At 44.0% G+C, this 26,179-nt stretch overlaps 1 protein-coding gene across 4 annotated transcripts in view; it reads left to right on the top strand.

The window, feature by feature from the left end:
* Positions 1-23,371, top strand: part of nbeal1 (neurobeachin-like 1) — a 43,053-nt gene extending 19,682 nt beyond the window's left edge. For 2 of the 4 annotated variants that reach the window (XM_033615516.2, XM_033615514.2), the window contains 44 exons: positions 173-256; positions 841-939; positions 1,102-1,673; positions 1,919-2,051; positions 2,389-2,508; positions 2,674-2,983; positions 3,224-3,309; positions 3,543-3,632; positions 3,754-3,931; positions 4,025-4,158; positions 6,336-6,495; positions 6,801-6,903; positions 6,993-7,152; positions 8,930-9,088; positions 9,905-10,064; positions 10,761-10,849; positions 11,074-11,679; positions 12,496-12,671; positions 12,799-13,087; positions 13,202-13,510; positions 13,602-13,751; positions 13,843-14,000; positions 14,181-14,305; positions 15,603-15,729; positions 15,822-15,970; positions 16,061-16,194; positions 16,313-16,414; positions 16,571-16,666; positions 16,756-16,880; positions 17,010-17,150; positions 17,303-17,433; positions 17,915-18,024; positions 18,419-18,536; positions 18,781-18,878; positions 18,987-19,103; positions 19,197-19,286; positions 19,400-19,509; positions 19,659-19,831; positions 20,090-20,184; positions 20,484-20,600; positions 21,170-21,331; positions 21,462-21,610; positions 21,745-21,880; positions 22,921-23,371. In XM_033615516.2, coding sequence (XP_033471407.2) covers positions 173-256; positions 841-939; positions 1,102-1,673; positions 1,919-2,051; positions 2,389-2,508; positions 2,674-2,983; positions 3,224-3,309; positions 3,543-3,632; positions 3,754-3,931; positions 4,025-4,158; positions 6,336-6,495; positions 6,801-6,903; positions 6,993-7,152; positions 8,930-9,088; positions 9,905-10,064; positions 10,761-10,849; positions 11,074-11,679; positions 12,496-12,671; positions 12,799-13,087; positions 13,202-13,510; positions 13,602-13,751; positions 13,843-14,000; positions 14,181-14,305; positions 15,603-15,729; positions 15,822-15,970; positions 16,061-16,194; positions 16,313-16,414; positions 16,571-16,666; positions 16,756-16,880; positions 17,010-17,150; positions 17,303-17,433; positions 17,915-18,024; positions 18,419-18,536; positions 18,781-18,878; positions 18,987-19,103; positions 19,197-19,286; positions 19,400-19,509; positions 19,659-19,831; positions 20,090-20,184; positions 20,484-20,600; positions 21,170-21,331; positions 21,462-21,610; positions 21,745-21,880; positions 22,921-23,025 — 7,035 coding nt within the window. In that variant the 3' untranslated portion in view covers positions 23,026-23,371. Of the gene's footprint in view, positions 1-172; positions 257-840; positions 940-1,101; positions 1,674-1,918; positions 2,052-2,388; positions 2,509-2,673; positions 2,984-3,223; positions 3,310-3,542; positions 3,633-3,753; positions 3,932-4,024; positions 4,159-6,335; positions 6,496-6,800; positions 6,904-6,992; positions 7,153-8,929; positions 9,089-9,904; positions 10,065-10,760; positions 10,850-11,073; positions 11,680-12,495; positions 12,672-12,798; positions 13,088-13,201; positions 13,511-13,601; positions 13,752-13,842; positions 14,001-14,180; positions 14,306-15,602; positions 15,730-15,821; positions 15,971-16,060; positions 16,195-16,312; positions 16,415-16,570; positions 16,667-16,755; positions 16,881-17,009; positions 17,151-17,302; positions 17,434-17,914; positions 18,025-18,418; positions 18,537-18,780; positions 18,879-18,986; positions 19,104-19,196; positions 19,287-19,399; positions 19,510-19,658; positions 19,832-20,089; positions 20,185-20,483; positions 20,601-21,169; positions 21,332-21,461; positions 21,611-21,744; positions 22,889-22,920 lie in introns of those variants that run through there. The other 2 variants (XM_033615515.2, XM_033615513.2) reach the window with 1 other exon arrangement.
* Positions 23,372-26,179: the final 2,808 nt, after the last annotated feature.

Raw genomic sequence — 26,179 nt, 5'->3', positions numbered from 1 at the left:
AATGTGGCTTCAAACTGTATGCATGCTTGTCACCTTGTTAAAGTACTACAGTGTTGATGTGGAATAAGAGGAGATTTGACTTGTGTCCAATCATCTGTTCGTACATGTTCTCCTGCAGAAAGTATAAGTGATTGGCTGTAGTGAGTGACTGACGAGTGTGATTTTTCTTCAGGTGTTTCAAGGGCGACTAGACTCCCTCGCTGTAGCAACCATCAAAGCCCTGACAACAGTGATGCACAAATCACCAGCTGCAAAGGTAATGGGAACACAAATACATGCATGCCAGTTTGGAGAAGCTGCACGAGTGCTTACAAAGAAGCTAAGCAGTTTATTGCGGTGGATGCAGGGCAGCAGCAAAACGTATTTTAGCCAATTAAACAAAAGTCGCACCTAAAAAAAAAAAAAATAGTATAACAGTTTAAGTGTATGCTATACTGAGAGAATTGTTGGCTTCCTTGTTCCTTGTCGTAAATAGCTGTCTGTCGGTAACGTAAAGTGGTAAAAATATTATAAATATAGCACACTCTTGAACTAATATCGCTTTCGGAGGTGGGACTTTTTAGGTAGCTACAGTACGTATTGTTGCTGACCCCTCCACAGCAGTAGACTGCTTAGCTCCCATGTCGGTCACCAGTCTGCTTCTTCAAACTTGGGGTGTTCCGATGACATCTACTATATCCAGTACACTAACTATGATAAGTGCCTCAACCCCACTTCAAAAGATCTGTACTATCCCTTTAAAGTTTCGAAGAGTTGTGCACTTCATTTACTTTTTATGCAGAACTGAGGTTATCGTTTGCGCCCAGATGCCATGTGATTGTATTTTGACCACCCCTGCAGGAGGTGTTCAAGGAGAGGATTGGTTACAATCACCTGTATGAAGTGCTCACCTCACTAGGCCAGCCATCACGGCACCTTCTCAAAGAGCTGATGAACATGGTGAGAGACAGATTGTCGTTGGTGTTTCTTTCATCTAGTCTTCCTTTTGGATATTTGTTGGTCTGATTGAACAAATGGCACTTTCTAACACATTGCTTCTTTATGTGTGTGTGTATTCTGTGTCTTCACCTTGTTGGTGTTTATGTGTGTTTCTCTGTGTAGGCAGTGGAGGGAGAACACACCTCAGTGGGGCTCCTGGGCATCAGTAACGTGGAGCCCTTGCTGCTGCTGGTCCAGTGGCTCCCTGAGCTGGACTCATCGGAGCAGCAGCTTTTTACCGCCGACTGGCTCCGCCGCCTCAGCTGCCTCAATCGCCAGACCCGCGCCACCTGCGTCAACGCGGCCATGGTCATACGAGCACTGGCAGGCCTGGAGCGACACCAACGGCTTCACCGAGCTTGCTCCGAGAGCCTGTTTGGCCTGGTGGGCTCACTGGGCTCCCAGTCCTTGAGCACCAGGGAACTTCTAGGACTCCTACGCCTCCTTAGGCCTCCAGAGAGTACACACGCACACCCTTATGTAGGACCTGCCCTGAGAGCCCTCCTGGCCATGGTACGGAAGCAGGGCTTGGAATGCGCCATGCAGTACTTTGACCTGTCGCCCAGCATGGCTGGCATTGTAGTTCCAACGGTGCAGCGCTGGCCAGGCTCTGCCTTCAGTTTTCTCGCCTGGTTGTCACTAGATCAGGACCAGCTGGGCCCGCTCAGCAAGGACAAGAGGAAGCAGCTGTACAGGTGAGGGGAAAAGAGAGGAGGAACAAAGATAGAGACCGTATTGAGGAGAGAAACTGGAGCACAAGAGCATCCAAGATCATTTTAATGTCTGGCGTTGACAAAGTCTGGCATCATTGTGTGATGGCATATTCATTAGTTCTTGTGAAATTCCCAGACTTCTCAGTCTTGAAGAGCCAGATTTTATGTCAAGCCTTGCTCAGGCTGTTTTCTAATATTTCATATTTAATGTATTTCATCCCATACAGCTTTTTTACCCCTGGAGGAACGGGGTTTGAGGCCTTCATCAGCTCAGCCGGTGTGCTGGTAGTGGCTGTATGCACAAAGAAGGAGTACGTCACCGTCATGCTGCCCGACTACTGCTTCTGTGACTCTCTCTGGGTGCGTCAGCTTTAATGACATCAGCTGTTGACATAATTTACTGAAAGGGTGGTGCCACTGCAATATGGAAATGTAGACAGAATAAAAAAAAATCCACTTTTAAAACACTCAGCACTAACATTTGCAATCAGTACTGAAGAAGATCGATTTTGAACACCCCCCACCTTCTATAGGAACATTTAGGCCAAATGTTGTGAATATCCTTTAGTCTGGCAACACAGATGGCACCCTACATTTAGAAGATTAGCACCTTCTAACCAAACGTCTTGTAGACTGATTAAAGAGAGCAACACTGAAGATTAAAGGGACTAAATTCTGTCTGACTTTATGTTTACAGCACAGCATCGGTGTGGTGCATATACCGGGAAAGAGGCCGTTTGGGCAGAGTCTTGTGTACATTTATGTGGATGGACAGCAGAAACTATCTGCCCCCCTCAAGTATCCCACCATGACAGAGGTGAGACTACCCATGATTGAATATCTCAGACAGGAATGCTGTAGGGGATAATTGGAAACCTGCAGAGTGCTGTTTCTAATGTTTAACAAAGAAAAAATGTTACTTATATGCTCATATTTTTTTATGATCACTCCCCGACCTCGATGTATTATCCTCCACCCACAGCCATTCATCTCCTGCGGCATCGGCTCAGCAGGCAACCGGACCACCACCCCTCCGCCCTCTCAGATCCCAGACCCCCCCTTCTCCTCTGCCACCACGCCCACCACTCGCTCCTCGCTGGGTGGCATCCTGTCGCCACAGACCTGGGGGGGACTGCTGGGGGGGAAGCCTGAGTCTGTGACTAAGCTCATCTCTGCAGGGACCCAGGACAGCGAGTGGGGAAGCCCTACCTCCTTGCAGGGCCAGCTGGGAAGTGTCATGGTCTTTCATGAACCCCTACAGCCCAACCACATAAAAGCCATCTGTAGTGCTGGTAAGCAGGGGGTGAGAGGATGAAGATGAGGAGAGAAAAATGTAGTGGGATAAAGGAGGCTTACAGTAGTGTTTGTTAGAACAGTGAAGCAGCAGCAGTTTGACCATTAAAGATGTACTAATGACCGGAATTGGTCGATTTTCAGTCTTCAGTCTCAGGTGTACAAAATCTTTACAAAGATTAAAGAAAAAGTAAGCCTGCTATTTTTTTGTTCTCACTCTCCTTCTGTCTTCTATGCAGGTCCAAATTGCATCTCTCCTTTCAAAGCCCAAGAATCTGAACTTGGCGACCTTTCAACCAAATTGCTGCTGCACTACTCGCCCAAGGTAATAAGTCCACTGTGGTTTCAGTCATCCTGTCTTAAAACTTGAAAGTCAGGCACATACAGTCCTATCAGGTCGTTTTAAGACAGTCATGTGCGTTTCCTTTGTGGGAGTGTGGACGTTTGCTGTGCAGAGTCTCATGGATGATTGTATCAAGATAAAATGATATATTTACTGCAGTCATATTATTTATCTGGCAGAAATCTGTTAACTAAACATGGTCCCTTTGTCACCAGGCGTGTAGGAACCCCATCTGTTTAGATCTGTCTCCAAACATGCTGCATGGACGCCTGACTGGGAATAAAGTCGTCAACTGGGATATCAAGGTAGGAAGAACATACAGCTCAGGCTGTCTCGTAATTGCTGTGTGCTCAGAGGAATATTACAGCTTGATCTGCACAAATGAATATTTTATATGAATATGTGTTGCTATTTCATCTGTGGCAGGATATGATCAACTGTGTAGGTGGCCTGTCAGTGCTCATGCCCATACTGGAGCAGCTGGCCCTGATGACGCCAGATCAACAGGCCAGTGATCCTGCAGCTGGGTCAGATTTCATCACCCCTGATGTGACGACACCAGCTGAGGGAGATTGGGTCATCCTTCCATCCAACAGGGCTTCAGGTCTGCTCCGTCGCCTACAGTATATATTCATTTTCATAACTGTGACACCAGGGCACACATGGAAACATATGTATTTTTTATTTTTTGTTTCAGAGGCACGCCTGGAGAAGAATCTGGTGGCCACCTTCCTGTTGGTGCTCAAGCATTTCCTGCAGAGACACCTTATCAACCAGGATAATCTGCTCCACTCGCATGGTGTCGCCACACTGGGAGCCCTGCTGCAGAAGGTCTCTATTTAATCATAATTATGCACACAATTATATAATCAATCAATCAATCAGTTAATCAATTTTATTTATAAAGCCCAATATCACAAATCACAATTTGCCTCATAGGGCTTTACAGCATACGACATCCCTCTGTCCTTATGACCCTCGCAGCGGATAAGGAAAAACTCCCCAAAAAACCCCCTAACCAGGCTGTTATGAGTCTTTAGTTTACACATTTAAAAAAATTTCACATAATCTCCTCCAGACATGAAACAGGGCTTGAAGCAGATCTACTCTTTCTCCCTCATTGAGAAATTCTAGATCTGGCCGTGCACCCTGCCCACTACCGCTGCTTGCAGAAGGTTTTGCTCCCTACTTACTCCTGCACTAGAACAAAGTGTGGAGATAGGTCTGGCTATGGTAGACTAGTGCTAGGTTGAACAGTGAAACAGCAGTGTACTTCAAGATGGCTAGCGCTAGCATTACTGGAAAAATGGGAGTGATTTAGCCATATGTGTTCGAGCCTCAGTCAGACTCTCATGAGTTGTCTGCTGTGCACCAAAATTGGCGTGTAGTTAGCATCTCTTTTTGGTTATGTCGTTTGTTAGCTTGTTAGCTGACAGTGGCTGACACAGCATTAGGGGTTGTGAAACATACAATATTATCTGCTATGATATTACAGTGCTTTAGGGGTCTAATCCAAGATGTCAGATAGATAATTTCCGTCTCACTGAGGCTTTTATATTTTGTGTAAAAAGTCAGCGCTCCTCTGAGGTTTCAGTTTTCTTTGCCAGCGTCCTGTTGAAGTCTATTCCTTTTGTTAGTATGTGTTAAATGTCAAACATAGGCACATAAACAGAAGATAAACTCATTTTTGAGTGGAGGGGGACTTAAAGCATTACACTGATAGCATGTAATTACCATACTTCCCTCACTTTCCTGTGTTACAATATGTCCGAGGAGAACAGTTTTGAAGTTAGAAAGTTCTCCTTTAGAGCAGACCAGTTTGAAATAGAAATATGAAATGTTTGCAATTCATACTCGAGGACCACAAGAGACAGTTTACACCAGAAACATAAATCTCACGCCTCTTTGCAAGTTGGGACTTTAAAACAATACAAGTTCCCTAATTGAGATGAAGACATGGGTCCCTTGATAATACTAATCCTGCATGAGTCACTCACATGAATTTCAGCTCAGCTCTAATTGTTTGAGCAATAAAGTTTCTTTCTCTTTAAGATGTTTAATTTCCATTGTCCTGCTTTTCCACAAACAGAAGGCAAGATTGAGATGGATGTTTTAAGAGCATTTCTGGTCATTTTCTGCCAATGGAGTGCATTTCAAAAATGCAGTAATTATATAATATCTCCATTTTCTATTAGTCGATGCAAAAAGGACATAAACCGCTTTTGTTCTTCTCCCTATTCAAAGTGGATTAGTTTGGTTGTGAGACGGGAATTAAGAATCTGCTGACTGACTTGAGGTTTATTCTAGCTTTTATTATATTGTTCATAATGTATGAGACTGGTATGGTGTGAGAGTTATGAATGTTGCTTTACCTCCTCCTGTGAAATGAGATTGCCTCAGATAGCTTTTGTCCCCGTCTGTGTTTGTTCTGTGTCTGTTTGTCTTTCCCTTTGTATCTGTCTGTTTCCCTTGATTGCTCATTCTTCGTACCGCAGCTTTCTTTATTCCCTCTCTCGTCTTCTATCTTTTGTGTGGTGCATGTGTTTTAATATTTATTTGTTTATCGCGGGGGGTGGGGGGTGGGGGGGTTGGGAGGAAATACCTCTGAATCAGCATTTGCAGCATGGGAAAATGAAAGACTCCACAGAGACACAGATCAAATAAAATGTGCGGTAATAGTTGCTCTAGGCAAAGTAACCACACCCTGTGAATGATAAAAGTAAAATAAACCACTAATGGGTATCTCCTCATTCCAACATATTCCTTATCTTTGTTGTGGGGCCGGGTCATGGGTGTCAGGTTTGTTTTCCAACAAGCCTTATCATGGTTCATGGGGCTTTACATATGTGTTTATGTATATCGCTTTGTTTCTTAAAAGGACCCTTTAATATCTTGTGCTTTTTTTCCCCCCTTTCTGTGTTGGATCATTTTGCTGGTGTGCTGGTTAATATGCGTATAACTGAACATAATGTAGTGAAATCCAATCTGTTGTTTTTGTATGTGTTTAGCTGCCAGCAGGTCATGTGGATGTCAGCGTGCTGGTTGCTATGCAGCTGCTGATAGAGCAGGTGACGTATGAGAAGAACCAGGCTCTGCTGCAGCAGCTTCACACACATCTGCTGTTCAACTTCAACATCTGGAACAAAGGAGACTTCCCTCTGCGCATAGGTTAGATCTGTGTGGGTGTGTGTGTGTGCACGTGTCTGAAAGCAAAGAAGAAAGGAAATTACTGTACTCTCCAAAGATTTAGCTCCTTATTGTTTGATGAAGGACAGTGTGAGTGATGCCGTCCTTCAATTTCTGGATTACTACTTTATATTCTCCGTCACATCTTCAATGTATCTATGTCACAATTTATACATCTTTGTGGCTGTTTGATGTGATGCTGCTGCATTTTGTGTATGAAACAAAGAAAGAGTGTTTGCCTCTGTTACCAATTCTATCCTGTGCTTATTTGTTTTCCTCTGATGAAGGTCATATCCAGTACATGTCCACCGTCATCAAAGATAACAGGAAGCACTTCAGAAAAAAATATGGCGTCCAGTTCCTTTTGGACACCATACGCCTTTATTACGGGTGAGATTTCATTTCCCAAAGTTCATACTTGTTGAAAATATTTAGTCTCTTTGTCACAAAACATCATCCTTGTCTGCTCTGTACTGTAGGAAGAACAGTACTAAAGAGAGTGAGGTAACTGAGGATGACATTCGTACCATCCGGGCGTCTCTCTACGGTCTCGTCAAGTACTACATCAGCAAGGGCATGTCACAGGAGGAGATGCACAGCATTCTGGGATACATCGCTGCCATTGGAGATGAGGAGCAGGTGAGGGGGTCTCTCACTGAAAACTGTAACAAAAGACGGAGCAATGCTGTATTTGCAGTCAGTTTCTCCCAGTTAGGATTCCTCTAGTGTTCATCATTCTGGAGGTTTTTACTAGAAGCTGAGTTATCCACGAGGTCTCTTCCTCTTCAAAGTAGACAAACCAGGTGATCAACACTGAATCAAGCACATTCAAAATCAAAGTTTCTCCAACGCTGTTTGGCTCATCGCTGAGGAGCTGCTAGCCCAGCTTCTCCTAATGTGTGCTCACTTTTTTCTCTGATAACTTAAGATCCAGACCTTTCAATAGGGTTTTACTGTGAGACAAATTATCCGCACAGCTCTCATCTACTTCAAAACAAACAAACCCGGGGATTTAAACCATTAAAACATGTTTTAAATCAACATTTTTTCTATGATGTTTGGCACAGAAGGGGCTGGAGCTGAGATGCTGCTAATATTTGCACAGCTTGGTCTTTCTGATAGCTTAAGAATCCAAATGTACCTTAAAACTGAATATAAAGTCATTTTATGACAGCTTTTGGCAGACAGCAACAACCCTGACGCATGTGCAAAGGGGGTTTGATGGTGCTGACAGGCCAAACGTTTGGGACAATGCAAGAACACAGCTCTATCAAAATATATCATGTTGGTCTTGTCATTTGTGGACAATTTAATGCAGAAAAAAGTTACGTCATATCTTTTAAAAAATCTTAAATGATCATTATGCTATACATTGAAATAGTACTAAATCATGCCTGCGTATCCTGTTGTACTAAATCATACAGTAGCCTGATATGATTGTCGTATAATGTGAGTACAACATTTACTGTGCACAAAAGGTTAATTCAATTTTAGCTTGCAGGTAACCAGTCCAAAAAACAAAATACTTTGAGGTGTGTCAGTCCAATATCTAAGACATTTGGAGCAGGTTAAGTTTTTATTAGTATATGCTTGCCAGATGACCCGTGAATTGTCAAACTGCCAACCACTCCCATTTGAGGGTTTTATTGTGAAGTAAGATGACCTTTCACTACAGGATTCTCTGTTTTCCTATGAGACTTGCTGCAGTGATGCCTGCTCAGGAAGCTGTCAGCTCGTTTCCCTCCTGGCAGCTGTTTTTATCAGCCTCTCTCGCTCTGCATTATTATTAAACCTCTCCCTCTCTTTAAGCAAAACCCACCAGTGGCTGTTAGCCGTAACAAACCACTTAATTTCTTGACTTTTCCTCTCCGACTGTAAATGCTCCGACACCAACTAGATGACGTTTTCACAGGACTCTGTATCTGTCACCTATTGTGAAATTCATTTCCTCCTCTTGTCACACCTCCTCGTCTCGTCTCGTCTTTTTTAGTGCTATCTTGTTTTTCATTTTGTCTGTCACTTTGCATATCCTCTTACACCGCAGGACTATATGTGGAAGCTTACATTACCCTCTATGAACATATGGTCAATATAATCGCATGATCCTCCTTCACTGCAAGACATCTGCCATCTATCTGATAGTATTTATCCATTCATCAGTCTTCAAATGCTACACTTAGTGAATTATGTTAAAACTGTGAAATATTCACTCAGTCAAAGCATCATCTTCGTCCAGATATAAAACTTGCAATACAAGCACTTCCAGATTTGGTTAAAGGTGCACCTCTGTGCTTGTTAATCTCAGAGTGATATGGTGTGCATGATAAGCTGTTTTTCTTTGTCTCTTTTAGCGCTATGATTTCCATTAAAACTATATAAATGTAACTCAACTCGGTTGTGTCTGTTTGTGTTGCAGTTGTGTGGGCTGCTGGAATTGTTAATCGGCCTCTTCCAGACCAGTCCAGCCAGGGACCAGCTCTTCCTGCTCCTCTTTGAGCCCGGGGCAGCTGACTCCTGCTACGCTCTCCTCCTTAACAACAAGCACTCGGATCGACTGAGAGAGCTCGTCTTCAAGGTGGGCTACAGCTAGCTACACCTAGGACATACTCACTAAAGTTCTTTGACAGATTACAACATCGTAAAAGGTCACAATTAGGTATTAGAGTCAGGGAATTTAAATAAACTCTTAGGGTTTATTGGTATTCATCATGATCAATCATGAATTTTACAAATGTTTAGCTTAAAGGAGCTGTATGAGATAATTTGAACATTAATTTAGCAGCAAATGATATGCTATGTAAAGGTGTATTGGAGTAATGGCGTCCTGAGCAGAGAATAAAGTCATGCTCCCTCTCTGTGTTCTTTGTGTGGTAGCTGGTCCAGCAAATTTTAGTGTACGTGAGTCACTCTTCACTGCACTCATATAGCAGTTACTGCTTATAATGCCACCCCAACCCACATCATTCAGCAGAACGTGAACCCTCTTATTACCCCCCACATTAACGCCATTAGCTCTGTCAGCACTGTAGCCATTGTTAATACTGTTAACTGTTAGCTGCCGACTCAGACACCTCCATGTTGAGAGCCGTGTGCAGGCAATCCCAGCCCAGGCTCTAAATCATAGATATGCTCTGAATGTTGTATACAGCTCCTTTAACAGTCCTTCCTTAACTGTCTGACAGTGTTGAGTCAATTCAGGGTTGATGCATTTGTGTCACCTACGTGTAAAAGTGACTTTGGGGTAACTCACTCAGAACTACACAGAACATCCAACTGCAGACACTTGTTAACAAGCCTACTCAACAGAAATATACCACAATATATTACAGCAGTATTAGCCATTAAAACTGATGGAAGTGATTTGAAGAAAGTGTTTGATTCTCCTGCACAGTTGTTCGAGCGCATGTTGCGCTGTGACCGCGTCTATGAGAAGAATAAGCAGCGCTTGAGGCTGAGGGAGGCAGGTTACGCCGGCCTGTCGCTGCTCTTCTCTGAGCTCAACATCACTCCCACACTGATCCGTTGTCTCCTCAACCAGGTCCTCCATACAGGTCAGCTTCTCTGAAGTGTCTTACACTGTACTGCTCTTCTGTGTAGGTTTTGACACTTAGTATGTGCAAATAATAAGAAAAGGATTATGAGATTTAAAAGATTTCTGTCTATGTATACTGGCTACAGTAGCTGCTGTCATTAAATACAGTGCTACTGGTCAGTCTTGCTTATCAGCAGTTAACTCCCCTGCAAACATAAATCTCCCCTTAAATTAAATGTATTCAGCCAAGGTTGAAGCTTTTAGTTAATTGCTCAGTGAGGAGGGGTGCTTCGATTTTTTTTTTCATCCCACCAGTGTATTCTCTGTGGCCCATTAAGGCCAGTGCCATTTAGTGTAATTCCTTGAATTAATAGAATCAATTTCATGAGTACTCATGGAGTGTTAAGCTAGTACTCCTTATTTGTTTTTCTTTTATCAGAGTGTGGATTACCCTTCCTACTTCAGCTCCAGTCATATTCACATCACCACACACTGGAGTTGAAGGCTGAACAGCTTTGTAGAGAGGCTGAAAAAATGTCAGACCAGTGTTGTGTACAGATCAGTAGAGCTCAGGCTTTATGTCGAAGGTAGTAGACGGAATTTCTCCCGTCTGTCATTAGTAAAAAACACAGACCATAGTGTTAGCACATGGAAGTGCCAATCAATACCATATGCAGCTGCGCTAATGTAAAATTTGCATGTCTTACATCTACAGATTCTGTAGTGAACTACAAGGATCTGATGGCTCTGGTCCAGCTCACTCACCGGGCCGGACCCAGTGTACGTCTCCTCGTCTGCAAGAGGGTGAGGAAACACCTGCACTTAAACCTGCACACACTCACACTATTAATTATAGAGTATATTGAATAACTGCGGACACAGGAAATGACTGGATGTCCCGGCAATTGATCAGTATGGTCAAATGTATTCTGCATTACTGTCTATTTCCTCTCTTCTCCTTATGCCCTGTTTCCATTCATCCATTATTTCCTTACATCCCATTGAACTTTGTCCTTGTCTTTCTTCAGGTGTACCAGCTGCTACAATCCCAACAAGATGCTGCCGTCCAGATCTCAAGGCAGCTGTGTTGGCAGGACACTCTCATGCGACTCTACCTGCGGGGTGAAGGGTCCTTGCCACTGCGAGGTGCTGACACCATCAGCGCCTGCAGCCTGGACCTGAGCCGGCCCAGTGGCAGCAGCACCAACCGCCTAGAGCTTCCGCTGGAGAAGAGGACGCGAGCAGGCAGCACCGGCCGCCTGGACCGGCTGGAGGACGACCGGCTCAGCATAGGTGACACTCGGTCTGTGGACAGCCTAGAGAACGGTGACGTCATCTCGCTGCTGGACACGCCGTCTTCCTGTGCCTCCACGGAGCCACAGCTACACGTCAAACCCTGGGTGGTGGGAAAGTCAGGGGGCTTGACGCTGGATCTGTCCCACCTGCAGGCCTATGAGTGCGGGGAGAGCGGCAGCCAAACGCCTGGCAGCATGCCCAGCACACCGTCGCCACTGGAGAGCTCTAAGCCTTTCCCAGGGAGCGCCGGGGATCGAGATGCAACTTCCTCCCTGACTGAGGACAGCTTTCTCTTCAGTGACAACATCTCACTGGGGGAGTCCTTTAATAACGCTGAGGTGAGATGGCCGCTTTTGTGATGCTTTTTATCTTTAACAGAAAGGATGAGCTAGGGAGAGATTTTGTTATTACATTGTTGAGTACAGCAGGCAGGCTTGTTTTGCACAGGCTAGAAAGCAGGGCTCAAGACTAACAACGTTCAAGTTTGCTGAACCCCTGCCCTCGTTATTTCATATGAGAGTTTGTATTTCAAGGTTGCCTTATTGCTACTAATCAGCAAGAGCTTCTTACTCAGTGGGTGAGATGTCACTGCCACCACGCCGACTTTCATCCAGTGAGCTCTTTTCAGTCATTTCAGTGTGTCACTTGAGGGTAGAGATGGAAGAGAGACGACCTGTCTCCCCCCATGGCAGGAGACTATGAGTTATAGAATTAAATATATCGTTTTAAAACTTCTGGTCGAGGAATGTGACAAAGTATTTGATCTGCCTGGCAGAATAAATTTAGCCAAAATAAATGTAGTATCATCTACTCTGTAGACAGAGCCGTTTATGTCAAGAGACAGATTAGAGGGGATCATGCTGAAACTCATAAACTGTCAAAAGGTTTTAAAAGGTATTAGAATACATTCAGTACAGATGTAAGGAATAGTACACACACACACACACACACACACACACACACACACACAAAGTCCTAACTGCTGGTGACAGCAACCGTCATTTTCTTATTAATGTCCTTCTTTTTCTTTGCTGTATCCTGTTACTTACTGCTGTGCTTATACACCAGAGGGATCAATGATATTGTATTTAATCTAATCTATCCTCATGATAACCCTCATTTTTCTGCCTTTTTGGTGTGATGTCGCCCCCTAGCGGGCAGAGGAGGAGCTGTGCACCATGCTGCTGGAGATTGTGCTGTGTGTGATGTGGCGCGGCGTAGAAGGTTCAGATGATTCGGCGTGGCTAGAGCGTGGCCAGGTCTTCTCAGCTCTCACCAAACTGGGAACCGCCAACGAACTGCTGCTTCCTGTCGACCAAATCAAACTCAGGTTAGGCGTCTATTTGACTGCTGACAGCGCTGAACATGACAGGAGCTAAAATACATGTTGAATGCTTGCTCACAGTATTTTAACAGTGTTCTCCTCCTTTCTTTGTGCCCTCTCTTTCTCCTTAAAGTCTTATGGAACGAATGCTGGAGTGGGCAGTGAGCGATAACCGTGAGGCATCAGCTGCTACGTTGCCACAGCACACAGAGAACGCAGTGCGGTTGCTTCACATGGTACAAGACTTCCTGCAGGCTGAGGGCCTTGTCAATCCAGCACTGTGGACGGAGAAGGTGCTGGAGGAGACAGTGACGCTGATGGACAGCCTCATGGTGTGGTACTCGGCTGGCACTCAGTGGTTCCAGCTGTCTCAAGTTGGACTGAGACTGCTGCTGGGCTTCATGGCTCAGGAGGACCCTGATGTGAGATATTTATCTAATTTCTGTCATGTTTATACCATCATGTGTGTATTTTTCCTGGCAATTTTTCACAAAGCAAGCCCATGCATGCACAATAATAAATGACCTCTGTCCCAGGTGTGCGCCATGGCCACTGCCAAGCTCAACGGCATCCTGCAGACTAAAGAGGTGTCCAGCCAGGATGAGGCCTGCTACCTGCTCGGTAAGGTGGAGTGCATCCTGAGGCGCTCCATTCAGGAGCAAACGGAGGAGACGTACTCCTTCCTGGTTCCTCTGTTGCGAACGCTGCTCTCCAAAGTCCACCGCCTCCTCTACATGGAGCTGCACCTCCCCCAGCTCCCCGACACCAACGGCAGCCCGTCCTTCTTTGAAGACTTCCAGCTGTACTGCAATTCACCCGAGTGGCGCGTCTACCTCGACAAATATGTATGAGATTTACAGATGTAGTTTTGGATTATATTGGATATAAATTCACAGGAAAATGTTATGGAAATGTTTTACTTCGTTTTGTCTCCAGATTATCCCGTACATGAAGCAGTATGAAATTGAAACATTCAGCCAGGGCCATGAGACCATGGCTCTGTACTGGAAGGAGTGCTATGAGGCTTTCATGGTCAGCCTGCATAAGAGAGAGAGGGAGAGGGGTGAGAGCAAGATCCGCTTCCAGGTTAGTTGGATCATCAATAAATGATTAATAACTGAAGCCACTTTGGTCCAAAGCTTGTCTCCCATAAACTCTCACTCTTCACTCCCCTCAGGAGCAATTTGTGGAGCCTTTCTCACGACGAGGTCGCCAGGAGAACCTCCGCTACAACAGCATGTTGAAGCAGCAGCACAGCCAGAATAGTGCTACCCTCAGGCAGTGGAAGGCAGCACGCCGGGGTCTGGTGTGCGAGAGAGGGCCCTGGGCTGACAGGTACTGACATTCACTGTTCTGCTTCTTGTCTTTTTCCAATGTTTACTATCTACTGTAGTAAAATATATCAACATCTCAGTCTGTCGGCTGGAGCTTCATGTGAACTTAAGGATAAGAGATGTGCAGGTAATGGCAGTCTTTGGGCATATTTAAAGTATGTTTTGTATCTACTTTTAACAGGCAGCAGGATGAGATGCACTGGAGGGTGTCCAGTGCTGAGAACTTCTCCCGCATGAGACTGAAGCTAGTCCGTAATTACAACTTTGACCCACACCGAGAGGCCAGTGCTCTGAGAGACAACCTGGGTAAGATGTCACTCCCTCTCTATACTTGGAATGGAGTAAATTTAGCTGCACATGGAAATTTTGCACGTTGGTGGCTCTACTTGGCAGCAAAAACTACCTGCTAAGTAGACATATATAGTGAATGGATGAGGGATGAGTGTGTGTGTACAGTATGTCATGAGTACACATATCCAGCCTACCCTTGATAAACAGATTAAAAGGACTGACCTTGAAAATCCTCCTTAAGCTGAATTCGTGTCCTTCCCCTCCATCTCCTCGATGAGGAGGATGATCCACTCTGCTTGGTATTTTTGCCTTATTAAGTTGTGTGCAAGAGGGAGCATGTTGTCGAGTCAGGACTTCAGGAGACTTTTATGTATTATTTAATTTCTCATAATTGTTTTTCTTTGAGTGACTACAATACATTTCATATTTCAAATGTTACATAATCATTGTTTCTTAAGGAAATCAAATTTCATGATTTGACACTGTTTGAATTACTGACTCACAAGTACCATACAGTCACATACAGTTGTCATCACAGGAGATATTGCACCTCAGGAGCAAGATAAAGATGCTACAAAGGGTTCCCTAGAATTGGGTGCTGGGTGTCTTTGTCTCACTCAATCTACAGAACTTCATAAATTGAGCTCCATATCTTATTATATTGTTTCTCTTTGCTGCTGTTCTCTGACATTGTCCTTACTCGAGTTATATTTCATTAATAATTTCCATTTAGAAGTTTTTGGAGTTAAGGAGTTTTGCAATTTCAGTATCTAATAAAACTAAAAACAAAAAAGAATTTGCCATCCTGTTGGGTAACTTGTTTCTCAACATTTTGAAAGAGACACATTGCTGTTCATCGGTGCAAAACTACTTTACAGTTGCAACTTCTTGAAATCCATCTTTCAATATTCTTCCGAGTCTTTCAAAATTGTTGACAAAACAAAAAGCATGTATGAGGGAGTCAGTGTCACAGTGCCACATTTTAAACATTTATCTGAAGCACTGTTGTCAGACTGATGAATTTTGTCTTTAGTATAGCATGTTCTAGCATGTTCCCAATTTTTCAATTACGTTTATTTTGTGAATGAGCAAGTTTAAAACTATAAATCTTTTGTTTATGGAACAAAATTGAGCTGGGGGAGAAAATGTGAGGTGTAATGTCCTGTCAGGTAGGTTTCTGTTGTTTGTCAGCCCTTGAAAAGTATCCTAAGCAGTTAATTTCCTGCACTGCCATGTTATATTAACCACCGCACCATCTCCGGACGCCTCGTCTCAGTGTTAAATCCTCTCCTGTCTCTTTTGCTTTTCTCAGGTGTCCATCAGCAGCGCATAAACCCAGAGTCTCTGCTGCTGGAGGCTGTGAAGCAGGTCAAAGTCAGCGACCTGGAAGACGACATCCTGGAGCTGCCAGAGGACGACCCCGCTGCTGCCAACAACCAGTCAGTCACTAAGCACAACAACCACAAAACAACTGTGTTCACGTAATAGAAACCAAGTCAATAATGACAACCTTCCATTCTCTGTGCTGCAGAGTTGAAGCAGAGGAGGCGGGCCAGAAGGAGAAGCTGGTGCTGTGGGAGGACTGTGAGCTGGTGACGGTGGTGGACGTGGTGCCTGGCCGCCTAGAACTCACCACTCAGCACATCTACTTCTACGACAGCAGCCAGGAGAAAGAGGAAGGTGAGGAGACAGTAAGACAGGTGGATGGAACATATGGGGAAAACATCACTAAACCTTCACTCACTGTTACTGTCTACTTATTTCCCGAAGGAGTGGGCCATGACTTCAAATGGCCCCTGTCTCAGATCCGAGAGGTCCACCTGCGGCGTTATAACCTGCGGCGCTCAGCTCTGGAGATCTTCCTCATCGACCAGACCAACTACTTCCTCAACTTCAAAAAAGAGGTTAATCACAAATTTAACTTCTGTTGAATTAGGTTTGAGTCTGTGATCACAGACCAATATTTGATCCTTTCTTGCCTTTAAGATAATTTGTCATAAGATTGAGTTTTCTTATCAACAGGTGAGGAACAAGGTCTACAGCCGCATGTTGCTGCTACGATCCCTCAGTCTTTATGGAACCCGCTCGCCGCAGGAGCTCCTCAAAGCCTCTGGACTTACACAGGTCAGAAAACAATGATGCAGAGCTTTCAAGTACAACTGTGATACTGTGATCCCATCCAAGCCCAGTTATCAAGCAGTTTACAGTGTGTTACTCAAAGATGTTTCATGTCTTCTGTTAACCTGAGAAAATTAACAATCAAACTTGGCTTTGGCACAGAAATGGGTGAACCGGGAGATTTCCAACTTTGACTACTTGATGCAGCTCAACACGATCGCAGGCAGAACGTACAACAACCTGGCTCAGTATCCTGTGGTACGTTCCTCACTGAACACATTACTGTACAAGTGTGGTGACTGGGTGAATGGTAATATTCGAGCTAACTTGATGCGTGTGTATGTCAGTTTCCCTGGATTCTTGCCGACTACACTTCAGAAGAGCTGGACCTGTCTGATCCTCGGGTGTTCAGGGACCTATCGAAGCCGGTGGCAGTGCTTAACGAACGCAATGCCAAGACAGTTAGAGAGAAGTATGTTTCATCAGTCCATACATCAGCTATTCTCCTTATTAAATGATCATTAAAGCAGTTAGAGGAAGGCACATTGCTGAAAAGCGCAATCCATTTGGCTCACGTTGACTTTTTAACCGTGTCCATAAGGTATGAAAGTTTCGAGGACCCGACAGGCACCATCGACAGGTTCCATTATGGCACCCACTACTCAAACGCTGCTGGAGTGATGCACTACTTGATCAGAGTGGAGCCCTTCACCTCTCTGCACATCCAACTGCAAAGTGGACGGTGAGGAGTCAAAACAGTCATCATACTATTCCATTTATCTACACAGATGATCGTGATTGTAATTATAGCGCCCACTGGAGGATGTTTTAAGTGTATATACCAGCAGATAGCTGCTGTTTATAGCGTTTTTGTACTGTCCTGCCTTGGCTCAGGTTTGACTGTGCCGATCGCCAGTTCCACTCTATCCCCGCAACGTGGCAGACCCTCATGGACAACCCAAACGATGTCAAGGAGCTCATCCCTGAGTTCTTCTATTTCCCAGAATTTCTTGAGAACCAGAATGGTAGGGTTTGAGGTTTTTTTTTGTTTTTTTTTCCAAATGCTTTTAAATATTGTACACAAAACGATCGACTACTGCCAATAAAGTTATGATGGCAGGATATATTTCCTTAAGGCAAAGCAATAATATTTTACCTGAGTTTTAATGTGTAGTTGTGATGTGTTGAAAAAATACATAAAGAATGAGAAAATATGTATCAAAGGAGATTCCGATATTGCAGATGATCACTATTACAAGACTCAGATTGGTGTAGTGATTTAGTACATAGTGGATAGATTCCAAGACATAATGCCTCAGTTTGCTTCCTCCTGTTATTTCCTTGATTAAACATTTTTGGAGAGAAGATACTGAATGTCTCTTTTAGTATGGTCATAAATGTGTTTTGTATTAATTCTCTGATCCCTTTGTTCTCGCCCCGTTTTTCCTGTCTACATCTTTCTTTCCTCTTTCTGTTGCTTCGTCCTTTGTTCCTGCTGTCGTATAGGTTTTGATTTGGGTCGCCTGCAGATCTCTAAGGAAAGAGTTAACGATGTTATTCTGCCCAAATGGGCCAAATCCCCTGAAGACTTCATCTACAAGCACCGCAAAGCCCTGGTGAGATGCAGTTTTAGTGCAACTTTGCTTCATATGGGAATGTCACTTTCTTGTGGTGCAGACACAACAAAAAAGAACTACAAAAAAATTCCTCTGGTCCGAACACGCATATTCTCAGTAGATATTACACAAGAAGGAAGCATGGAGAATATTGAATGAATGTTAACTATGATTGAAACCTTACCCTAACCTCTACAGCATGTCCAGCATCTGGTCTTTGACTGTGAGGAACTGACACCACAGCTGATATTTTACCTTTCACATGTCAGATAGTATTCCTTTTGTGGGGTTTAAGGCAGCTTGATGAGTCTGTGTGCAGGTGTAGTTTTGTGCCTGTAGTGGCTACATATCTGTTAATTGTTAATGACCACAGTGTACATGTGTTCTGTGACAGGAGTCAGAGTACGTATCGGCTCACCTTCACGAGTGGATCGATCTGATCTTTGGTTACAAGCAGAAGGGCCCTGCAGCAGTGGAGGCCCTCAACGTCTTCTACTACTGCACATATGAGGGTAAAGCAAACAGCTGTCACGCTGTCACGTCACACCATGGTTTTATTCTTTGTTTTGTAACTGTATTTTAACTGCAGTAACTGCAATTCTAAAATGCAAAATGATCACTTTTACTTTAAGTGTACCCACTGTTACAAAGGCTGTTTGTTGAGACATTTAAGTGAAAGCAGTTTGCCACAATGATGTCCAGACCTCTGCCCTTGTGAATTGTCCGTGCAGTGGTTTGATTGGTTTGGTGTTGCAGGGGCGGTGGACCTGGACGCCATCACTGATGAAAAAGAGCGGAAGGCCTTGGAGGGCATGATCAGCAACTTTGGACAGACACCGTGCCAGTTACTCAAGGTACAGATACGCACCAGAGGCACAAAACCTATTACGACTCAAGCCAATGAGAATCTGTGTCTGTGCTGATGAATTTAGCCTTCTGTGTATGTGTGTGTGATGGCGTAGGAACCCCATCCAGTGCGCCTGTCTCAGGAGGAAGTGGAGAAGAGGAAGGCTCAGCTGGACTCGTGTCCTCTCAACATGTTTGAACACCTCAGCGACCTTAAGTCTTTCTTTGTTGAGGTACTGCTCAGTGTTTTTAGGTTTTTATTAAAATGTATTTTACTATGTATACCCCTATAATAACTTTCAATTCTCTTCACCGTCATGTTGCAGGGCATCAGTGACAATGTGCCGCTGGTTAAGGCCGTGGTGCCCAAGAATCAGTCCCATTCCTTCATCACCCAGGGGAGCCCTGACACCATGGTGAGCCTCAGTTGTTTCATACTATTTCTACTCCATTTATATAGTAAGCAAAGGAATGAATGAAGGCCAGGCGATAGACAGTGATGTCTTGTTGGTGTTTGCACTGTCTCCAGGTGACAGTTAGTCAGAACTGCCTCGTTGGAACCCATGGGTGGCTGCCTTACAACAAGAACATCTCCAACTACTTCACCTTCATTAAGGACCCCACAGTGTCCAACACCAAGTGAGAACACACACACACACAGCACACATGCAAATGCAGAACATTTACGGCAGAGTAGCCCCATGGAAACAATGTAAACCACCATGTTGTGTCCTGGAAAATCTTTCTAAGCTCTCGTTGTCGGTCTTCCTCTCACTGTCCTCACCTAGGACCCACCGTTTCCTCTCTGGACCCTTCGCCCCCGGGGTGGAAGTAACATCAGGGTTGTTTGTGGTCTCCCACGATGGCAAGTTGCTCTTCAGCGGGGGTCACTGGGACAACAGCCTGCGGGTCACCTCTCTGGTTAAGGGCAAGACTGTGGGACAACACATCCGACACATGGGTAAACACACACATTGATGTAGGTCGCCATTCAAAAATAATTAGCTCCTCCTCATATTGGTGTAAGAAGTCGCCATAACAACACCAGATGGCTGCTAGATACAGTTTGTAAACTGGAAATAAGATTGACAGTACAAAACTGCAGTAACCTGGTGTGTAATAACTGATATGAATTCACAGTTTGAGTTCAGCTTATGATGCAGTTTGTTCTTTGTGTATGTCCTGTTGTAATTCGTGGTTTTGTTCACCTTTCCTCTAGACATTGTTACCTGCTTGTCAACAGACCACTGCGGCATCCACCTGATCTCCGGTTCCAGAGACACAACCTGCATGGTGTGGCAGGTTCTGCAGCAGGTTAGCACTCACTTATACACTATGACAGATATTGATTTACAATAGAGTTTTAAAGTAATAGATCTAACTTCATAAAACATACAGATACTAAAGATGTTCATTACTCTGGAAGCCTTGAATAATTACGTCCTCCTGTATTAATGTTCCCAAAGTAAAGGGGTGTTTTGCATTTGTTTTTGGTTTTCTTTTTTCGCAGATTTTCAGGAAATTTGCAGAAAATTTTAGCTTAATTTGGACAGACACTTACTTAGCTATGGACTGTAACCAGCTCTGTTCTGTTTGTTTGCTCTGTCTCGCAGGGCGGAGCTCCCATAGGTCTCTGTCCCAAACCAGTTCAGGTGTTGTACGGACACACGGATGAGGTGGTCAGTGTCAGTATCAGCACAGAGTTGGACATGGCTGTGTCTGGATCACGGGTAAGATAACGCACCAGACTGAGTGTGCTTTTTTGTTCATCTCATCCTGCAAATGTATGTGAATTCATCTCGAGTGAATGATGCTGCCATGCTGGAGATCAAATCATGTGTGTCCTTGGAAAACTGTTCAAACACGGGATGAGTTAATGAGCTGATGTAATGTTTGGTGTTCAGTGGCTTTGAATACTTTTAATTTGGAAGTTTCAGCACTGCCAACAGTACAACACCAAATGCACTTTGTGATTTTGTGAAAATTAAAATGAAAGTTGAGACTTTTCAGCCAACTTTTACAGCTGACTGAAACTTTCTCATTATTAAAAGCAGGCTTTGCATTCAGGTTTGACGTTCTTTGATTAAAAACTGAATAAGTAAGCTGGGACTTTATTTATTTAATATTGTTTGATCCACAAAAAGTAGAGAACAACAGTGGAGTGCTGTCAGGAGGGAAACTGAACTATTTGTTATAACGTATAGGTATTAATATATAGGTATTAATTTTACCATCATGAAACTGAAAATGAGTTTAACTGTGTTTGTGTTTATGTGTTCCTCCACTGGATGTGCCCCAGGATGGGACAGTGATCATCCACACAGTGCGTCGGGGTCAGTATATGCGTTGCTTGCGACCGCCATGCGACAGCTCCCTGCCGCTCTCAATCCTCCACCTGGCCGTGTCCTGGGAGGGTCACCTGCTGGTCCACACCTGTCTCGAGGGCAAAGCAACGCTCAAGGTGGGCAAACAATTTTTTCACACTACATTCCCTACATGCTGGCTGGACTAGGGTTGCAGCTTTTCAGACACGGGTCTGTTTAGATGAAGTTGAAAATGTTATTCACAGGTGTTTTATTTTCTCTTCCCAGGATAAAAACGCTATCCACCTTTACTCTATAAATGGGAAGCACCTCTGCAGTGAGCCTCTGAAGGAACAGGTGACTGATATGTGTGTTTCAGGGGAGTATGTAGTCATCGGCAGCGAGCAGGGATACCTGTCCATCCGTGACCTCTACAGGTAAAACTCTAAACATCTTTCAACTTAATATCAGATTGAAAAACTGTCTTTTATATTAGATTAAACACCAAAAGAGTGGAACAGCAGCCTGCGTACATGTGGACATTGTAGAAATAACTGTTTCTCCTGCCCAGTCTGTCTCTGTGTGTGGAGCCCATGGCCATGAGGGTGCCGGTGCGTTGCGTCTCTGTCACCAAGGAGCAGAGCCACGTCCTTGTGGGCCTGGAGGACGGCAAGCTGATCATCGTGGGCGTGGGCAAGCCGGCGGAGGTAAAGAACTCGCTGAGGAACTACATCGCTCAGAGCCTGGAGGGATCGCCGCTCATGGCCTCCCCCCTGCTGGCCCCGCTTCGAGCTCGCTCACCAACCCGCCTGCTACACCAGCGCGACCAGCTGGTGTTCAGTCCCACCTCCAGCTCCCATAAACCCCAGAGGCTGTAGTCCCTTCCCACTGCTGTAGATCTGACACACACACAGATAAACCTCCTACACATATCACCTGTATTGTAACGCTTGGCCTCAGTGTCCTCTCAGACCTTTTAATCCACAGTCACCTCTCCTTCTCAGGGATGGTTGTCGCCCACAGTCAGCCATTTGGCTTCATTGCTCCCTAAACCACCACACACATTTACATCCGAGCCACACAGATGTAACACATTCCTTCAGCACACAGCTGAGCACACACAGCAGCCACTAGAACCACAACTGTGACATGAAAACAACTTTTTGTGCTTACCTCATTCTGGTTGTTCAAACTGTTTGGCATCTGTGCAATATTTGACTTGATTTGGCCATTGACCTGGGATAAACTCCATCCCCTGCTGTTTACCTGAAGTGTCATTACGTTATGTGTTTGAGTGTACTCTACGACTATAACAAATATGCTGTGAAACAAACTTAACACTAATTAACGCTTCTGCAAACTCAAGCCATATTAACAGTGTAGCCACAATCTAATAATGCAAACTAATAACCTTGCGCCAAGATAGACTTTGATGTTTTGATAGTGTAAATAGTGTGGTAGTGTAGATGTGGGAGGTTGATACAGGCAGTCCCCCTCTGAGTAGTTTGACGTGAATCATCGCACCTTTCTGCTTTTCATCTTTTCTCACCAAAGTGAATCAAGCTTTGATTTATTTCTTTAATGCTTCACAAGTCAATCGAGCTCCAGTGAACTAATCAATCACTCATGAATCATATCCCTCCTCCTTTTACCCCCTCCCGTTTCCTTTGACTTCACGCTGTTTCTTTCCCCACTCTCCCCCTCTCCTCCATCCCACTTCCTCCTCCTCTTCCTCCACTCTTCTCAGATGCGTTCGGGCCAGATCACACGGAAGCTGTGGGGCTCCAGCAAGAGACTGACCCAGATCTCCTCGGGGGAGACGATGTACAACACCCAGCACGACCACAACTGAACCCATCCCAGTCCCCCCGAGTCCTCAACCCTCCCCTCTGCGCACATCCCTCACTCTTGTCACCCAGTTTGCCTCCATACTTCAATCACCAGTTTGGTTCATTCTGTCTGAGGAACTCTCCTCAGTTCCTCCAGCACCTTTCCATAGTTTAATGGGTGGTGTTTTGGGGTGCTAGAGCATTGAGCATCAAAAAGTCTCCATGTCCATGTGTCCAGTTTTTATGTGTGTGTATTCCTGCTTTTGATTGAGCGTAAGGCGCTGGCGCTATTGTTCAAATCCAGAAGTAGTGCCAGTCTTAGCACCACCTCACCACTACCTACCACTCCCAAACACCACAGCTCTTCATCCCTCAGCTAGTCATCATCATTTTTACATGATACCACACATTCAGCCTAATGTTTCTCCAGCAGAGGCGCTGTGTGCTCTCTGACCGGCTCTGCTTAAATTTGACAGGATCGATCCGCTAACTGCTCTCCTGTATGTGTGTATGTATGTATGTGTGTGTGTGTTTATATGTGCATGCGCAGTGTAATGCCATGCTCTCTGTCAAAATATAGTTTCAAGTGGCCTTGTTGCCCCCCTTAGTTTGCCTTCGGTGCAGACAGGCGGGCCTGTGCTCTGTAGGCTGAGACTTTTCATGGTTGCCTCAAAGCTGCCACACAGCAGCCTTATGCAGTAAGACGGCTCCATCACTCACATGACCAAACTCTCTGCCTTTCCTATGCGTTTTTATATATATGTGTGTGTGCGTGTGTGTGTGTGTGAGATTTTCATTTGTTTTCTATTGTTGATTTCTTTGCTGTTATTGTTTTTATTTGGGTTGTTCTGTTCGTTCGTACAGATTTATGCATGTGCCCGCCAACTTGGCATCTGTCGGTATGCATGGCATTTTTGGTCCAGTTTGAGATTAGGTAGATGACATGGTGATGGAGAAGTCTTTTTTTAACTTTTGGATATAGCTGACTTGTTTTGTTGTAGAAACATCTGTAGCATCCGTCTTTAAAGGAGCAGTTTGGATTTTTTGAAGTGTGCTTGTATGAGGTGTTTATACATAGTCGGTACAGTAGAAGTCAAACGGCACACCCTTAGTTTGGAGAAGCAGGCACAAGTGCCCACACAGAAGCTAAGCATGTACAGCTGTGGACGGGGGCAGCAGCAAAATATATTTTAGCCAGCTTACAAAAGTCTTGCATAAGAAATGTATGCTATATTGTCAGATCCGACAGGAAAGCCCTGAGCAGCCTCAGTTTTCATCTATGTTCTCGTTAAAGCCACCAGACTCCATTGAGAGAAACAGTTATTCTAAAATACATTTTCCTGCTGCCCCCTTCCACAGCTGTACACTGCTTAGCATCTGTGTCAGACTCCAGCCTGCCTCTCTAAAATGGGGGCGTGTCTGATGTCTACAGTATGAAATACACTGACAGATAAGTACTTCACACAAACCCACTTAAAGAAATCAGAACTATCCTTTTCGTGTTGACATGTCATTTAAGATATAGTTTTGTAAAAGAAAATATTCTCATTTAACTCAAAACACTACATTCTCAAACACAAGAAGCTTCCATGTGAATTTATCACAGCAGTACAGTGACTTTAAAGTCATAAAACACTTCATCGAATGTTTTTAAGTTACTTGAATCCGTGTTTATTTATAAGTAAAAGTAGCAGTTGTTAAAATCACACTTTGTCTCGTGAATACAGACACCGGGATGGCATTTTTTTAAACTGTTCTGACTGTTCAGACAGCTGCAAAAGAAGGAGAGAGAAGAAATCCTCAAGGGCTTTATGAGATGTCAGTGTTAACAGCAATACAGCTCCTTCGTCGGGTGGCTGTCGATGCTTTCTTCCTGTTTTTCTGTCCTGTCTCGGTTGCTCTGCCAGCCCTCTATCTCTAGTCTTCCTATAGCTTAACTGTGACAGTAAATGTTTCTGAACTCCCTCCCTTTCCTTTAGCTCTCACCATTGCCTCCAAACTATCATCCTTTATTATTTTTACATCTCATTCTCCTTCCTGCTCATTGTGAAGTGACTGATTTCAGAGGAGTTTTTTTTATTTACGGGGCATCAAGAAGGTTGGCATGCCTTGTCTCGGTCGCTTGGAAGATGTGTTGTTCAAGTGTGTGAATGTGATTTCTTTACTCTGTAATATCCAAATCACAAAAAGCCACAGTATGAAGTTCCTGTGGATGAGACTGTGTGATTTATATTTTTGCACCATACCTGTGTGTGTGTCTGATTGAGTGTGTGTGTCTGAGGACATGCCAGTGATGCATGTTTTATTTTTTATAGCCAAATTCTGTTGATGCTGTGTCTCAGTTTCTGTGAGCCAAGGCAGCCTTTGATTGTTTTGGCTCATGGGTTCAGCATTGGACACAGGGTTGCTCTAGTGTTTTTGTCTCTTCATTTTATTTTATTTTTTTTTTGGAACATGATTTTGTATTTAGTTTTTATTTAAATGTCACAGCGAGATGGTGTGCAAAGACCAATCTGTGTCCTTCTTTATGAGATTTCTGTGAAAGGTGCATAAAATGTTTTTCGTCTTTCGTTCATCCACATTCGTCATTCAGACAAAAGACCACTGTTTGAGTTGTTCCACGACTGCAACAAACGGAGTGCCTTTATCCCAGTGTGGTTTTAACATAGAGCTAGGTTTCTCTCATTACCGAAGCTTATCGTCCCCGACTTTAGCTTAAATCAAATGAAAGCAGCATTCCAGATGTTAAACCTCCACAGATTTCAACGGGAACCAAGAATATAGGACTTCAAAGCAAAATCAAAAAGTACTATTTTGTGTCTTAGCAACATTCTCTGTGACTGTCACCAAATGGATGTGTGTATATCTGTGATTATTTATGAATACAGTATATAATGTACAGCATGATTTTTATTTCAGCGTATTTGAAATGTACTTTTGCACTTTCCAGGTACTAAATTGTAACAAATTGTTTTAACTTGGCTCCCTAATCTGTATAAACTGCTTTGTATACACAAGTGAAAAATGATCATTAAAGTCTTGTCTAAATTTAAATGTATATCACCTGTGGTTTATTGTTACCCGTCAAAGGAGAAGAGTGACTGCATGGCAAAGGTAAAACTGTCTTATTTTTTCCTTATCTCAGTTTTGTGCACAGGTATAAAACAGAAACACAGA

The sequence above is a fragment of the Epinephelus lanceolatus genome, chromosome 24 (assembly GCF_041903045.1).
Source record: "Epinephelus lanceolatus isolate andai-2023 chromosome 24, ASM4190304v1, whole genome shotgun sequence".
Classification (NCBI taxonomy): Eukaryota; Metazoa; Chordata; class Actinopteri; order Perciformes; family Serranidae; genus Epinephelus; species Epinephelus lanceolatus.
Note: the sequence above shows the minus strand (reverse complement) of the source record. Positions and strands in the feature narration are given on the sequence as shown.